This window comes from Camelus bactrianus, chromosome 6, assembly GCF_048773025.1.
Source record: "Camelus bactrianus isolate YW-2024 breed Bactrian camel chromosome 6, ASM4877302v1, whole genome shotgun sequence".
Taxonomy (NCBI): Eukaryota; Metazoa; Chordata; class Mammalia; order Artiodactyla; family Camelidae; genus Camelus; species Camelus bactrianus.
Window position 1 is genome coordinate 75,781,541 of NC_133544.1, and position 16,390 is coordinate 75,797,930.

Sequence of the window (16,390 nt, forward strand, 5' to 3'; positions counted from 1 at the left end):
TCAAGTCATAGTCATTTCTTGTCTGGACTTCTGCAAAAATTTGCTTGCTTCCATTCCCGTACCCTCCAATCCATTCTGCATATAAGAGTCAGAGTAATCTTTTAAAAAGATAAATCCTATCATGTCAATCTCCACTTAAAAGCCTTCACTGGCTTCCCAGTTGTACTTAGAATTAAAAGACTAGACTCATTTAATATGGTCTATAAGGACCTCCCTGATCTGGTCCCCTTGCCTCTTGCCCTCCTGCTTGCTATCTTCTGGCCAAACTGGATTTCTTTTTAGGTCCTTTTAAAGACTTGAAGGTTTTAGTACTTTTGAACTTCCTTTCTCTTTGCTTGGAAAACTTCTCCATTCCCTTTGCTTGAGTAACTCCTACTAATCTTTTTTTGGTTTAACTGTACCTGGCTCATACATAAACCATATCCTACTGGTTACTATGTCCTATAGTATCTTGTTCTTTTTTTTTCACAGCACTTAAGACCATCTGCATTTTAAATTTACTTGCGTGTTTGTTTAACATTTGTGTCCTTCATTACAGAAGGATATAATATCCTTCAAACATTAGATTAAATGTTTTAGATAGTAGGGATCATAATAATTTTGTTATCCACTGTATATCCAGAGCACCACTGCACAGTGCCTGGCATATGTTAAGCATTCAAAAAATAATTGTTCAATGGAAAGAAGAATAGACCTTGCCTGTGGTCTTTGAGCAAACCCAAGATTCAAAATCAAGTCTCCTCCTTCAGATTTTTAAATTATTTCATTTAAAAAAATTACTCCATACTTCCTACATAAGATGCTTTATTTCTAAGAACTTTTGACACACTTTAACAAATGCTGTAATTTAACTCAATGTAACATTCTGAATAATATTGTTAATGCCTATCCTAAGTACCAACATCTCTATATTGTTTAACAAAAGATTTTCATATCTGAAAATGAAGTTAGTGTTCAAAAGGAAATACTTATTGTAGCTTTCACAAAACATCATTTACCAAACAGGAGATTTCAAAAATCTTAAGTCAGGACAGTTATATCTTAGTAATTTTTATAGGTGTAAACTCTAGATTAATTTTAAGGGGGAAATTTTAATTAATGTGATTTTAACTTCAAATATTAAATATTAACTCCAAGAATCACTAAGTCAAACGAGTCAATATTCGAGCTGTGTGAATTTGGGCAAATCATTGAATCTTAGTCTGCTGAGACCATGCCTTATCTGGTCACAGCTTCACTCGTCTTTTATTTCTTTATAGCTTAAGCATTTTTTTTTCTTATTTTTCTTTTTGAGGGGGGAGGAGGTAGTTAGGCAGCTTAAGCATTTATAATTCTCTAACAAGAACAAACCAAACAAAAATTTTTTAAGTGTTTACTCTGTGCTAGTCATTGTGCTAGGTGCTGGTAATTCAGCTTATATTTCAGTGGAAGCTAATATTAAGCAAATATGCAACGAAGGTCATCTCAGAAGCTGAAGGCTTTTAAAGTTGGGGAGAGAACACGGGAGAAGAAAGGTTAACTTTAGGCAGTCAGAAAGGTCTCTAAGAGGTATCTTTTGAGATGAGACATGAATGACAAGAAACCAGCCAAGAGAAGATTTGGGAAAAGGCAGTCTATGTAAAGCAGTTTTTCAAACTGCAGGCTTGTGAACCATGAAATCAATTAAGTGGGCTGAGACCATAATTGTAAAAAACAGTAGAACACATCCCATGAAATGAAACTTTTGTTTCAGTTATATTTAGACCTATCTGTAGGTGGATGTACACACATACATAGGTACATTATGCATGTTTACATGGGTCATAATGTTCTGTATTTCTTACTATAGTGAGGTCAAAAAAGTTTGAAAGCCACTGAGGTACAGGGACCAGTATGAAGGCTTTATGGGCAGAAAGAGAGCTTTGTGAGTCATAGGGAGAAAGGCGGCCAGCATGGCTGAAGTGATCACTGGGGAGGAGTGGTACGTAATGAAGTAGGAAATGTATATGATTTTCCTGTACATAACCTCCAGACAGCATCTTAAATCTGGACTGTCACCTCTGTTCTCACCATGGTTCATCATTAAGAGACAACACTGGAGAATAATCTCCCTACTTTAATGTCACCTTGTAAATTGTCACGAAGAGAAGTTAGCGGTTACACTAATGTGGCTGTGAAATTAATCTCTAAACTATGAATGTATTTTATAGTAAGAATGTATTAACTTGAATAATTTAAAAAATGAAAGATAAAACCAAGTTCATGAAACCTGGGGGAGCCCTCTGGCTTTCAAATCCTTCCAATGAAAAACTTTGAGGTTAGCTGGTAGTATTTAATTTTGCAAATCTCTTGGCTATAAATACAAAAGGAAATAGTAAGACCACTTAAGTCAAATGTAGAGGAAAAAAATAAAGACCGTGGGACTCTTCAACTACCCACCTAATAAGTCCTCACAGCTTATTTAACCTTTGGGCCCTTGGATTTCTTGTGTGTGGGGGAAAAAAAGGTGGAGCAGGTGTTCAGTAAGGGTTACACTGTAAAATTTCATGATTCTGCAATTTTAGAATCATTTACTATTTTAAACTTTGCAAAAATTAACTTGGTCTTTTATCAGATTTATTTTTTAAAGAGGATGTTACATGATATACAATGGAGATAATGTCCCTAGTTTTATAGGAGATGACACAGTGTTTGGAGCACTAGATCAAAAAGTCAAAGTTATCTCTGGAAGTTTATGTTGTACCTAGGTTGATCTGCACTTTGGAACCGTGTGGCCTTTTACATCACCAGATCAGTACCTTGCTAAATAACAAGTCCTGAAAAGAAAGTTTAAACCCCAAATCAAGTGACAAAGACCCTCCAGGCAAGGTAAATGGAAAGTGAGTTGGCAACACAACTCACCTACGAGTTCTCCAATCATGAAAAGCAAGTAAAGAACGGCAGCAATGGTCAATCTGGTTTTCACCTTTCTCTGCTTCAGCAACTCTCTCTGTTTGCTGCAGTTGTCACAGGGGTCCACCTTCAAACTCAGCTGACTGTTGGTCAAAGGTAAGTCCTGGTCCAGCAAGGAATCATCGTCGGCCTGGAGGGCCGGGTGCGCCCCGTTAACAGGCCTTTCCGGGGTTTCAGCACCATCATCGGCCACCACAACTCGAAGTTTGTTAAACCGAGAAAGACCCTCGTCCCCCACCTCGTCAGAGAAGTCAAAGGCGCTGGTGTCATTTAAAAACAGCGGCGCATCATCCTTCCTCAGCAGAGATTTGAGGCGCTTCCACGCGCCGGATCCGGCCATGGCAGAGGCTGAGCGGCCGCGGCGCCGAACCGCTCGGTGCAGGCAGCCGGCCGGCGGCTCCTACTTCACCCGAGCGCCAGTTCCCGGTGGCCCTGCCGCGCGTCCCTCCCCATCCTGCGGAAAACGAAACACATTATCGATTAAAGGCGCCCCAACCGAGCCCGCGAGTCCCGAAGCCCCGTGCGGCGGGGGCGCCGGGGCTCCGAAAGGGGGCAGCGCTCTACCTGGGGCGCAGCCGCGGGGCCGCCGCTCATCTCCCCGCCCTCGGCCGGCTCGGCGGGGCCGCCTCGCACAGCTCGGCCCGGGACCGCGGAGGAGCGGGGCCGTCCTCGCTCCCGCGGCGCCCGCGGCGCCCGCAGCTCCAGGCCGTCTGCCCAGGTCTGACAGGTTCGGGGCCGGGCGCCGTGAGCCGCCGCCTGTCCCCGCCCTGCGCGAGGCCGCGCGCGTGCGCCCGAGCGGCCGCGGGCGAGGCGCGCGAGGGAGGGGTGGGCGCGAGGACACGCAGGCCGGCGGCGCCGGGCTGGGGCGCCCACGAGGGGCGGGGCAGGGGCGCGCGCCGCGTCGCCCTGCTCCGCGCCGCCCTGCTCCGCGCCGGGCGCCTGGGTGCGTCCTCGTCTGCCCGCCTCCGCCGAGGGGGCACTCACACGAGAAGCCCCAGCCTCCGACGCGGCCCTTCCACTTCCCGAGGCTGGGAGGCTTGAGCGGATGGAGCTGGGGTCCTCGGGCTAAGTGGGTAGATTCCAGCGGTCCCGCCCACACGGGGCTGGGCGTTGCTGCCGGGAGTTCGCTGCAGCGAAGGAGGGCCTCGAGGCTCTTGGGTTGAGATCTTGGTTGCAGATGCTCGGCAGAAAACGAGCTAGCGCTTTCTTGCGAAGTGGGAAACCGAGTAGCTTTTTTCTCCTCGAGTTGCTGCTTCTCTGGCAAGTTGGCAAAATTCACTGCACAGTCAAGTTGTAGAGGGCAAGGTTTGTGGTCGTCAGCAGTTCCGTGTCCTGCTTTGTATTTACTATTGTTTTCCTGCAAATATATGTTGTCCTCTGTGTGCTCACTGCCACGTTCCTTTTGCCTCCTAGGTATTTACAATATGGATTAAACCCAAGCCCAGAGAATCTAGTAGAGGTCTCTATACTGGCTGTTGGTTCTTTTTAAAAAGAAATAAAAAGAATTAAGTTTTTAGTAGCTTCTAATTTACATCTAAATTTTCATGACAAAATGAAATGACAGTAAGCCCCACCAACCCCTTCTCAGGTGATTCTCTGGATGGGTTTTAGGAGATTCGGAGGACTTAAAATTACATGCAAAGTTCTGTGAGCATATGTATTTCCTTAAATTCATTAGCCTTTATCATATGTCAAATGGGGTTAAAACTCAAATAAGATTGAAAACACCAACACTTTTAGAAGAACTCATAGGTCAAGCCCCTAGCTCCTACTTGGAGTTGAATTGCAGTGCAAATTCCCACTTATCCAGTGTTTGTAAGTGTATGTTTTGACAGCAGTCTACATGAATTACCAAATTTCAAGTTATAAAAAAATAAAATAAAATGTCATACGAAAACATCATTTTCTTCTGAATGCAGATGACACTTTAGAATCTTTCGCATGCCTCTGGTGCAAGAGCACCAGCTGCTTTTGGGATCCAGGGCAGTCCTTCTCTTTTTAATACCCACAATATTCCTGCAGAGCTGGAGCCCTGGGAGTCAGGTTAGGAAACCTGGATCAGAGATCCCATAGTTCCCTAGACCCAGAATATTCAATAACCAGGATAATGGAGGAAGTTTCCTGAAGGTTGCTTCCTTAATCCCAAATAACTTAATCCACTCAGTTTGGGAATAGTTTATTTGTTGTTTTTACCTTTAGTTTGTTACATTGCCTAAAATTCTACTAATGAGAGATGGAAATCAATAAAGCAAATATTTCAAGAATGCAGTCACTATTTAGTATAGATTTTGCACATAAGATTCCATTTAAGGAATGAGGATAGATGTTTTCAAAACAAGATGAGGCAAGCGCATGGATTTTTTGGGGGGTATTTACAGTGAACTTTGTCAGGAAAAGATGTAGTTCTGCACCCCAATTTAATTTTACTCTTTTGTATGCTGAGTACCTAGGGAGAGTAATGAGAGGACAACAAAAACTACAGGGTGCTTTTAAGATACATCCTTAAATTCTGTGATATGCTTCCCATCAGTAGGTAGAGCTTAATTCCCCCTCCCATTGAATGTGGGCTGCTCTTAATGAATAGCTTGTGGTCCATAATGAACAGAATATGGCAGAAGTATCAGTGTGTGACTTATAAGACGAGGTCATAAAAGGCACTGCAGCTGCCTTCTTGTTCTCACTCTTGGATCACTGGTACTGGGGGAAGTCAGAGCTACCACATCGTGAGGAACTCAAGCAGACCCATGGAAAGGCCTGTGTGATGAGGGACTGAGGCCTCCTGCCAACAGCCAGATGAGTGACTCATATTATAAGTGGATCCTCCAGCCCCAGGAGAGCCTTCAGGTGACTGCAGCCTGGGTAATGCTGACTGAAACCTCGTGAGAGATCCTGAGCAGAACCACCCAGGTAAGCCACTCCCAGATCACCCACACAGAGACTGTGAAGTAATAAATGTTTATTATTTTAATACAGTAAGTTACGGGGTAATTTGTTATGCAGCAATAGATAACTAATATACTCTATATCATCTTTCCTTTGTACCAGGAAAGACACTTATTATTTTATCTCACGGGCTCTTGTTCCTAGGCCTGCCTTAGGCTAGTGGCAGGAGTTCTATCATTGAACTTTAAAATGGGCTTACTAAATAGACTTCTGTGAATAGTCTTGGAATGTAACCACCATTTTCAACCTTATGTGTACGTATTCAGAGTTTATAACAATAGGCAAACTTTTGAAACATAACTCATTTATAATCTGAGTACTGCCTGCAATTCTGCTAGCTCAATATGCCATTCTTTTATAAAAGACTTCATACTTCCTAGCTGTAGTATGAAGAGCTTTTTCGTGTGGGCAAATGGAACAAGTCTTGCCAACCATTTAGCATTTCTTTTAACCAGGTAACCCATAATGCACAGATTGTTTAGGTAATAGCAGAGGCCTGTCAGTTCATTTGCACGACCCGTATCTTGGGGCAGTTTACTGGAAGAGACACAAAATATCCTGTGTCAAAACCTGTTTTCTGGCCCCAATAGCTCTTGGAACAAATGACAGTGCTAAAAATAATACTACAGTTAACATTTACTTAAGACTTGTTTATGTGCCAGGCATTTTGCAAGGGACCTGATTTACCTTAGCTCATTTAATCCTTACAACATCACTCTGAAGAAGGTAGTGATTCAAAGCATAGGTCTTGGAGTCAGACTGCTTGTATATGAGTCCTGGCTTCACCATTAAGTGTCATATAATCTCTGTGAACTATTTAACTTCTTCATGCTTCAGTTTCTTACCTGTGAAATGGGGATGAGAATGGTGCCTTCACAGGGCCTGTCAGTTGATGATGAGGATGAATGCATGTAAAGCATGTAGAACTTAGCATACGAAGTTCCTAGAACATTGTCAGTGCTCAATCAATGTCAGCTATTGCTGCTTTTTTAAGTAGATGGAAACATGGAGTCTCAGGGAGGTTAAGTAAGTTGGCCACAGTTGTGCAGCTAGCAAACACAGCAGGAACTCAACTCCAGGTCACTTTGGTTTCAGAGCTCAAGCTCTTAACCATTACTTTATGCTGCCCCTCTTGGTTTCTTTCTGCACATAAATGGGATGATCTGCAGAAAAGCATCTAGACTTCTTGGGGCATGCTAGGAGAGATCCCTGTTTCATATACCAGAGATCTGCCAGCCTCTGGAGACCTCAGCATCATCCTGTGAAATCCTCTTAGAAATGAAGGGGAAAAAAGTGGTAAAGTTTAAAAAAACTGAAATATGGGAAAAGGTGCTTCGTCTACTTGGTTGACAAGTTCAAATGCTGTATATTCCCCAACCCAAGAACACTTTTCTCCATTGGAGTAGGTGGCTGTTGGAGGTTCCCATAGGATGTTTTTGGAATGTGTTCCCTCATCTTTTTCAGGAGGGGATGAAAGCTAATGGATGTGTATCAACAAGGGTTAGTGCTGTGAGACCCAACTATGGTGAGTGTAATGATTTCTTCTTTCTATCGATTACTCTAGTAACAGAGTGGCTGGAGATTCAGTTTAACCTCTCCTCTAGGGAAAGAGAAGAAAGACCAGAAATAGATTGCCCAAGGACAGGTGGTTGCCTTCTTGGACAGGGAGGGGATCAAAGAGAAGATCCCTGGCCCTGGAGACCATCTACCCTGTCACCAACCTGTGAGTCAAAACCTACACTCAATCAAATTCATTGTTTTCCTGCTTTTTCTTTTTAAATATATATTTTTATTGAAGTATAGCCAGTTTACAATGTTGTGTCAATTTCTGGTGTACAGCACAATACTGCAGTCATATAGGAACATACATATATTTGTTTTCATATTATTTTTTTTTCACCGTAGGTTACTACAAGATATTGAATATAGTTCCCTGTGCTCTATGGTATAAATCCTCCTTTTGTTTTTGCCTTCTCTTAGTTTTGAAATTAAACTTCCTGTGGATTTCTCTAACCATGTGTGGCTGAAATGAGAGGGAGTAGGAGATCCCCGCTGGGACGGTGGTATAAGTACTAAGCAAGCCAGTCCTGGGGTCTGGAGGCAGCGACTGGGCTAGGAGAGCTTGAAGATGAGGGTGGAAGGCTGACTTTGGAAGTGCTTCATCAGAGACAAGGGCAGTGTGAGAACTGGAGAACCTGGTTATGCTTCTGATTCTGCCAGCCATTCACTGTGACCTCTAGCAGTGTACCACTGCTAGAGAGCTCATTTTCTTGTCTGTAGAAAGTGGAAAATCATAGGTGTCCTACCTATTTCATAGGGACACTGTAAGAATCCAGGGTGACTTTGCATGTGAAAACATTCCCTCCCTTACTTTACTAGTGAGAACTGTTAAGACCATGCCATCTGAACCAAAATGCAAAGCAAGGATACAGGCAAATGCTGGTCATCAACTTTCCTCCACTCGTGTCTGTCCCTACTTAGGATTGCTACACTCTGTCCTTGGTTTATTAACGTGTTTTGACTCACTTAGACCTCCAAATCACCACCACACACCTTTCACCATTACAATTCCTTTATGTCTGTCCTAAGCCGTGTTTGTGTCCAAAGCACCTAACATCGTGCTTAGAGCAGGAACCCTGTAGATACTCGTGGATTAATAAATGAAGATATTTTAGTGATAGCTCATTTGTAACTTTAAATTCCCCTCTAACAAACATTTCTATTTCTTTAAGCTGGTGTATAAAGTCTTTTCTAAGAAATTCTTATTGGTGAGATCAGTGTGTCTCATAATGATTGGAGATGATAATACACTGGTAGTCAGTTTATATTTATACTAGATTTATTTCAAAGAACTTTATAATGTTTATGAATGAAGCTGGGATGGAGAAGCAACTGCAGACAAAGTGACTCTTTTGTGTCCTCTGACAACTGGTGGCTTTAAACAATGAAGTCCATTGTGTAAGAATTCCCTCCCAGGGTTATTGTGAGGATTAATTAGATTAAAATCTACAAAGTGCTTTGACTTTTTCCCAGAATTCCTTTATAAATAAAGATGACATTAATTTGTTTTAAATCATCTTTGTATTGGTCCTCCCAGAATTAAATGAAACAAGTTCACCTGCTATTTAACTCTCTATTCCCTGAAGCAAAAAACCCAAGACTGAGCCAACCTAAATTACCTTTAATGATTTTAAGCGACCAGCACACACATGACTGAGCAGAATTTAGTATCCTAATCACAAAGATCTTGATGTATGATGCACACGACACAGTAATGCCTAGTAATCACTATGCTACATGGTCATTAGATATAAATTACTGTAATTATTACAGCTGTTTTATACTGACTAACAAAGTTTGGCTCTCCTCTTTGTTATTTACATTTTAATAACTCACGTTCTGCTCACTTACAAATAGGGTTTAAGGCAGCCTTCCCTTTAGTGGTTCTTCCCTGTCTCCAAACATAGTAAATCTCACAAGTTTTCCACTATACTAGGTACTTTTTAATCCTCATTATCTATACAGAAACACATACAGACACTCAATAAAAGGCAGGAGTCCTCCATCTGATTCTCCAACAGTTGAGGTTCCTTGGGAACCACTCCTCCTCAGTCTTGTGGTCTCCTCTGTCCCCAGTGACCCACCCAGCCCATGCTGTCCCTTCCCCTGACCCAGAAGGAGCCACTCTGCACATTCTAGGTGATGGGCTTGAAGTAGCAGAAATTCCGGAGCAGGTCCCCATGAAGTTGGGGAACAGTAGTATAAGAGGTCTTTTAGGGCCCAGGGTAGGCCACCTCAAAGGCGTATTTTGAATTAAAGTTACTTGAGAAATCGCCAGTGTAAGAAAGGACACTCTGACTCTCCTTTCTGTCTCCCTGAAAGCAGGAAATAAACCTCTCATGTGAAAGGTGCACCCCCTGTGTGTGGAGATGGAAGGGACACCCTTATCACCAAAGATAGGGAATGGGGCTGAGAAGCCTATATAAACAAACCACGTTACTGCTTGCACTCACTACCCCAAGCCCAAACTGGGTTTAGATTCTTCACTAACTGGGTGCCCAGAACCCAAGTTTCTCTGTGCTGTCAATTCCTTACAAATTTATCGTTTCTTTGTCTAAAAAAGTATAAAAACTGCCTGCTTTGGTTACTTCTTAGAGCCCATTTCTCTGGGACCTCCATATGCATGAGTTAAAATTTGTGTCTTTTTCTCCTGTTAATCTGTTTTATGTCAATTCTATTATTAGTCCAGCCACACAAACTCAGGATGGGTAGAGAGGGAACTTTCCCCTCCCCAACAAGCCTATTGCAAAAGAAGAAGCCGTCAGGCAGGTGACCAGCTGTCCTGGTTTGCTTGGGCTGCAGGGGATTCTCAGGACATGGGACGCTGGGTTTACTGGGATGAGTTTACCTCACGGTGAGAATAGATCCCAGAACCCTGACTATTCAGGTCCCTGAACCCTGGCTGAGTCTTTGCTGGGCGGGGAGACTATCTTACCTGAGAAAGACACCTTGTTCCTTTTGGGCCCTGCAGCACTCTGGACTGGGTGTTCTCAGGAAACTCTCTGGACGTTGACTCCTGTTACATTGAAAAGGAAGAGGTCAGTGGTGTCCAAAAGGGAGGTCAGCCACACCCAGGCTGGGCCCCTAGTGACCCTGTTAGAGCCACCAAGGTCCCAAGCTCAGTTCTGTAGCTTTGCAGGTATAGAAACGACCCCTGAGGACCAGGCTGGGGAAATGAGTGTACGTAATCCTTCCCCAGAGACTGAGTGAATCACTGTGTGGTTAATAACTTAATGATCCTGGAGGAGACAACGCTCCTGTTGCCCTGGATGTCCCCTTCACAGGACCAGTGATATGAGATACCAGGTTACCTTGGAGCTAGAGCAAAGGTGACAGGGAGCTTTATGTGATACTGTTTCCTGGCCGCTTGTGCTCCTGTTTTCCTGCTGGGAAACAGGAGGCATCTAGCTAACTCCTATACAGTCTTCAAACCCTATAGATGCTGCCCATTTTCCCTCCTTCCTTCTTTCCTCCTCTTTCTCCCCTCTCTCTCTCCCCTCTCTTCCCTCCCTCCCTCCCTCGTTTCCTTCCTCCCTTCTTCCCTTTTCTTCAACAACTATTATTTGAATGCTTATCATATGTCAGTCATTAAATGAGGCCCTGGAACTGTTAAGTTGAGTAAGACGAATTCTAGATGATAACCCATCCCCCAATAGTCCTGATACACACCACACATTCTAAATCTTTATCACGATTATTTCCCTAGATTACATGCAGACTGTTGATCTCTATATCTCCGTGTAACTTTCAAGTGAGTGCAAAATGATGTAGCCTTTCTTCTCAGTTGAATTTTAGTTTGTCTTTCTGAAATCATTCCCCAGTCCCCCATCCTGTGAAGTCTTTAGATCACTAGTGCCATCCATCATGTACTAATTCTTAAAATTTAGGGCAGGAAATTCACATACTATTACTCTAGCTGCCTTTAGTCCTTGTCATTGTGCTTAGTTCTGAGTTGCGACCTCACAGCTCAGAGCCCTGTCTTCATTTTATGAATAGTTTGGATATTTTTATCCCAAAGTGCATTACTTTGCACTTGTTCTCGCTAAAGCTCATTTGTCAGTTGTCTGACCACGTGCTCAGATTTATGGGCTCTTCTGACTAGCCCAAGGATCGGCAAACTTGTTCTATAAAGGGCCAGATGATACATAATTTTAGCTTTGCAACAATACCCTAGTGTCAGTGGCAGTTACCCAGCTCTGCTGCTGTGTTGTGAAAGCAGCCATGGACGGTAGTAAACGAATGAGCATGGCTGTGTTCCCATAGAACTTTATTTATGGGAATGCGAACTTCATGTAACTTTCACGTGTCACAAAATATTTGTCTCTTGAATTTTTTTTTTTGGACCATTTAAAAATGTGAAAAAACATTCTTAGCTTGTGGACTGCACAGAAATAGGTGCTGGTTGGATTTGGCTCTCCGGCTGTAGTTTGCTGATCCTGGTCTAGAACCATCGCTAGTTAGAAGTGTTGTTAGAGAGTTTACCGCGTACTCGCTCCACCTGATCACTCAAACATGTCAGTGAGCTGCTTCCCAGCATAGATGCTTGAGGATTCAGGCTCTTTACTTGGGTCCATCAATCCCTGCTTCCTGATGTACTAATATGGCAGCCTAACTGTCCTCATGTAGGTGGGGTGCAGCTGGGGTCCCAGAACCCACCAGCATGCTCTGCTTGGGGCTGCCCAAGCCTCCCAATGGCTCCTGTTAAACTGCATTGGATTTTTCAGAATGGAAATCTGACTGTGTCTCCAGCCTCCCCGCACCCCCGGCTCAGTCACTATGAACAGAAGCCACGCTGAACTTGCATTGTCTGAGGCCGTGACCAGAGCCCTTGTATGTGCAGGTGCCTTATTTGGAGTGCTTTTCTTCACCACTCCTTTACCTGATTAATTTTAGGTAAACTCTGGAGCCACTCTTCCCCATGGCATGCACTGCACCCCAAGTCTGGATGAGTCCATTTGTTACATGAGCTAATGTCTCACTTTGTCATTTTATTTTCGTTAGTGGCATTATTTGACTAATGGCTGCCTCTAACTCCCTTGTTAGACTCTGCACCATGAGAGGGGGTTCTTTCTATCTTTGCTTGCCGCTGTATCTCCTGCACCTGGCCTTGTGCCTGGCACTAGCAGTTATTCAACAAGCTCTTGTTGCACAGAGGAGCCAGAGCCATGGAAGACTTCAGCCTACTGTCTGGGGCATTGTTGTCTGGGACAGCCCCTCCCCACCCCCTTTTACTAGCAGAGCAAACTGGCATGAATTACAAGATCTCTTTGAGCCTCAGTTTCCTTCTCTGTAAAATGGAGGTAATAACTTCAATCATTGGGTTGTGATGACTTCAGTGAGATAATGTGCCTGGGTCATGACTTGCCCCAGTCATGGTGAGATGAGTGTTAGTCCCCTTCCCCCCTTCTCTTCATGGATGTCAGCTCCATGGTTGCCTGATGTCTGAATACCGCTTGCCCAGATTCCCCCAGCGCACAGGTCTCCACCTTCCCGATGAGAACTGCACTGTTTCCTCTTGAGAAATCCAGACTCAGAAATGTGATGACCACGCCCTCCACTCGTCTGCTGCCTTTCCAGGAGCTGTCACTTGGGCCCTCTGGTTCCCTCCCCCGGCTGGAATCAGCTGGCCCCACCCATTGTTTTTGCTGCTGGGCCAGTTCCTTATTGCCTCACAAAACATTCCAATCCCTTATTTCTGCTTCTCCTTTGGAAACCTGGTAAAGGTTTCTTCAGGTCTCAAGGTGGATAACATTAAACAATTCCCTTTTATCTACATGCTAGTGACTCCTCAAAAATTATATTAATTTGTCAAGTTTTCTCCTTAAATATTCCATCTTGCCTTCCTTCTCTGAAGTTGATTTTGGGTAAGTGTTTAGCCTGCCTGTTTCACAAGTGAGCCATAACTTCCCAGGTTCCCTCCAGAGTTTCTTAATGATAATGAATGTGATCATGTAATAAAAATGACAGTATTTTGAGCCCAGTATTTGTCCACCACAGTGCTAGGAACCTTACATTCATCATTTAATTTCATCCTTATAACAACCGTGCATTGAAGACACTATTATCCCCATTTTGCACATGGGATAAATGAAATTTTAAAGGTAATTTGTTCAGAGTCTCACAATTAGAAAATGATGGGGTCAATATTTGTCCCTGCCAAGTGCCCATCACCTTTTCACTCGGACGTTTTTCTCCCTTCTTATGCTTGGTGGTTGGTGATGGTGGTTGGGAAGGTATGTGTGTAACATTCTCACTTTTCTCTTCTCCTGGGTGAGCAGCCATTTGTTATGACTGGTTACCCATTTTGGCGAATGGTCCTTCAATGTCACATTAGAGTTCCATCAAAACTCACATAGGTCTTGAAGTATTACCTTTTCATTCAAACCACTCATCCTCCATCTGTCCAACCAATATTTAACAGGCTGTTAAGTTATAAAATGTTATATATGTAAGATGTTAAAATGTTGTATGTCATAAATACTATAACAAAGTACCACAGACCAGGTGGCATATAAACAAGAGAAGTTTACTTCTCACACTTCTGGAGGCTGAGAAGTCCAAGATCAAGGCACTAGCATGGTTGTGCTCTGGCGATGGCCCTCTTCCTAGTTCACAGCTGGCCCTTTCTCGCTGTATCGTCACTTGGTGGAAGGGGCCAGGGAGCTGTGGGGGCTCTCCTTTATAAAAATACTAATCCCCTTCATCCACTCTCATGACCTTATCACCGCCCAAAGGCCCTTCCTTCTAACACCATCACATCAGGCATTGGGATTCCAACTTGTGAATTCTGGGAGGACACAAACGTTCAGAGGTAAAAACCAGATACTGGGCTATGTGCTGAACATGTCTTAGGCAGAAGAAATATATCCCTCATTTTTTTAAAATTAAGACGTTTGGGAGCTAGTAGAAGAGGCATGTGTTGGGGAGCTGTGGAAGTGGAGAAGATGGAGAGAAAGGAAGGGAAAGAGAAGGGCTTTATGAAGTTACTGCCCTGGGGACCCACGGGTCAGGAGGAGGTCACTGGGTATGATGGGGAAGACTGGGAAAGATAAATGAGAGTCTTACACACTAAGATAGAAGTGAGGAGGTGCAGCCAGCAGAATTTTGCTCTGGTGTGAAATGCTGCTCCTGTTGGTGGTGGTACCTTACGGTTTTTAGTTCCCTTCCCAACAAGCTGGTACTTTCCTACGTCTCTGATGTTCTCATTTACTCTCCTCCAAGCCAGCATAGATGCTACTTTGGCATTTTGTGTTCTCTGCATAGGTAGCATCCCTACTTATCTTGAGAGCCTACCAGAATTGCTATGGTGACGGTTTTTTAAACAAGATTTACCATTTTTTTCTTTATTTAATTTACTTATTTATTGGGGGGAGGAATTAGATTTATTTATTTGTTTATTTATTTTTAGTGGAGGAACCGGGGATTGAATCCAGGAGCTCCTGCATGCTGAGCACACACTCTGCCACCGAGCTGTACTCCCCCCTCTACGTTGACTATTTTACTGTGCTTCATTTTACTGTGTGTGTGTTTGTCTGTGCACAGTGTGTGCATGTGTACACACGCGTGTATAGACTTGTGCATGTGAGCAGTGAGGGACCTGGATTGTTGTAGTTCGTTAAAGTCACGTTCAGACAGAGAGATCCTGGTGACCAGAAGAGTCATTCAGGTAAGGCATTCACCTTAGGTGAGGTCACTGTGCCTGAGAGTCAGAAACTTGGTTTTGTTGGCATCCTAAGAATGCATTAATTTCTCATTAACCTGGATCACAGAAACTTATAAATACTAAGCAGAATATGGTGGTTATGTAAGAAGGTTACATATGTTTCAGAGATCCCTACTGAAGTATGTGGGGATGAAATGACTCAGCTCTAGCATTTGCTTTAAAATATTTTAGCTTTTAAAAGTGCAGGAAAGTGAAGCAAATGTGGGAAAATACTGATAAATGATTTAACTAGGTTAATGATTATTTCATACTAGTCATTATCTAGTCTATAATGTTATATATATTCATTATACTATTTCCTCTATTTCTGTGTGTTTGAAATTTTTCTTAATGTAAAATTTAAAAATATAAAGAAAATGGCAATAATTTACAGAGAAATAAAAGAGTTTACCTGGATGTGCAAGTTACCTTAGCCAGGAATACAACATGGAAAGCTAATTTGATTTAAGACTGCTGGGTACACCTGGAATCCTAGCAAGGGAGACTTAGCTGTAGGATCCAAGCTAATGGCTCTGTGGTCTGGGGTCATTTCTGCCAAGGAAATCCACCCCTTGTGGGGCTCGGCAGGACTCTCATCCCTTAGATGTGCTTGATAAGACATTGGCTTTCCCTGAGCTGCCTTGGGCTGGGTAGAAGCTCAGTCTTCTGGCTTCTAGTCCAGTGCCTTTGTGGGACTATCTGTGTCTAAATCCAAAACATCACATCACCACAATTACTATTATTTTTGTAACATGACAGTGTGTACTACAAAAGATGACAGCCCTACTAACCATACAAATGACTGAACCAACTGTTTCTGTTTTTCACCTCTTCCTCCAAAAACGATTGAGTCTCTGCTTACGAAATTACAACTCCAATATAGTCCCACCCCCCAAAGAATACTCCAGAGCATCTGAGGGCCTCCAAGCTTCGTTTACTCATTTGTAGCTTCCTACTTTACTCCAACAAAGAACTGATTCTCTCCTTTGTCTTGAGTTTTTGCTAGGAAAAGTCTTATAGGATGGCTTAGTCTCTCATTTCCAGGCTTGAGGTGCACCTCCCAGCTGTTCCCTCCCATCCCAGCCAGGTCTCAGATGGGGCTGCCCCTTATCCAGCCCAGGGCACAGTCAAAGCCTCATCAGCCCAAGACCACCAGGAACAAGCCTGTAGCCTGACCCAGTCAGACTTGCGGCCGGGGGTGCCCTGCAGGGCTGTGAAGCGCTGCCCTCCACGGAGGACCTCTGGCAGCTATGT

General features: G+C 43.5%; 2 protein-coding genes across 5 annotated transcripts in view; one reads left to right on the forward strand and one right to left on the reverse strand.

The window, feature by feature from the left end:
• The window catches only part of SLC30A4 (solute carrier family 30 member 4), a 32,023-nt gene extending 27,997 nt beyond the window's left edge, over positions 1-4,026 (reverse strand). The window contains exons 1-2 of one of the 3 annotated variants that reach the window (XM_074366058.1): positions 3,916-4,026; positions 2,881-3,385 (exon numbers count right to left, since the gene is read on the reverse strand). In XM_074366058.1, coding sequence (XP_074222159.1) covers positions 2,881-3,271 — 391 coding nt within the window. In that variant the 5' untranslated portion in view covers positions 3,272-3,385; positions 3,916-4,026. Of the gene's footprint in view, positions 1-2,880; positions 3,386-3,495; positions 3,809-3,915 lie in introns of those variants that run through there. The other 2 variants (XM_074366057.1, XM_074366059.1) reach the window with 2 other exon arrangements.
• BLOC1S6 (biogenesis of lysosomal organelles complex 1 subunit 6) overlaps positions 1-16,390 on the forward strand; it is a 102,099-nt gene that overhangs the window by 54,368 nt on the left and 31,341 nt on the right. The window contains exons 1-4 of one of the 2 annotated variants that reach the window (XM_074366061.1): positions 3,999-4,236; positions 4,345-5,838; positions 7,339-7,399; positions 7,479-7,597. In XM_074366061.1, the coding sequence (XP_074222162.1) occupies positions 7,397-7,399; positions 7,479-7,597 (122 nt within the window). In that variant the 5' untranslated portion in view covers positions 3,999-4,236; positions 4,345-5,838; positions 7,339-7,396. Of the gene's footprint in view, positions 1-3,998; positions 4,237-4,344; positions 5,839-7,338; positions 7,400-7,478; positions 7,598-16,390 lie in introns of those variants that run through there. The other variant, XM_074366060.1, reaches the window with a different exon arrangement.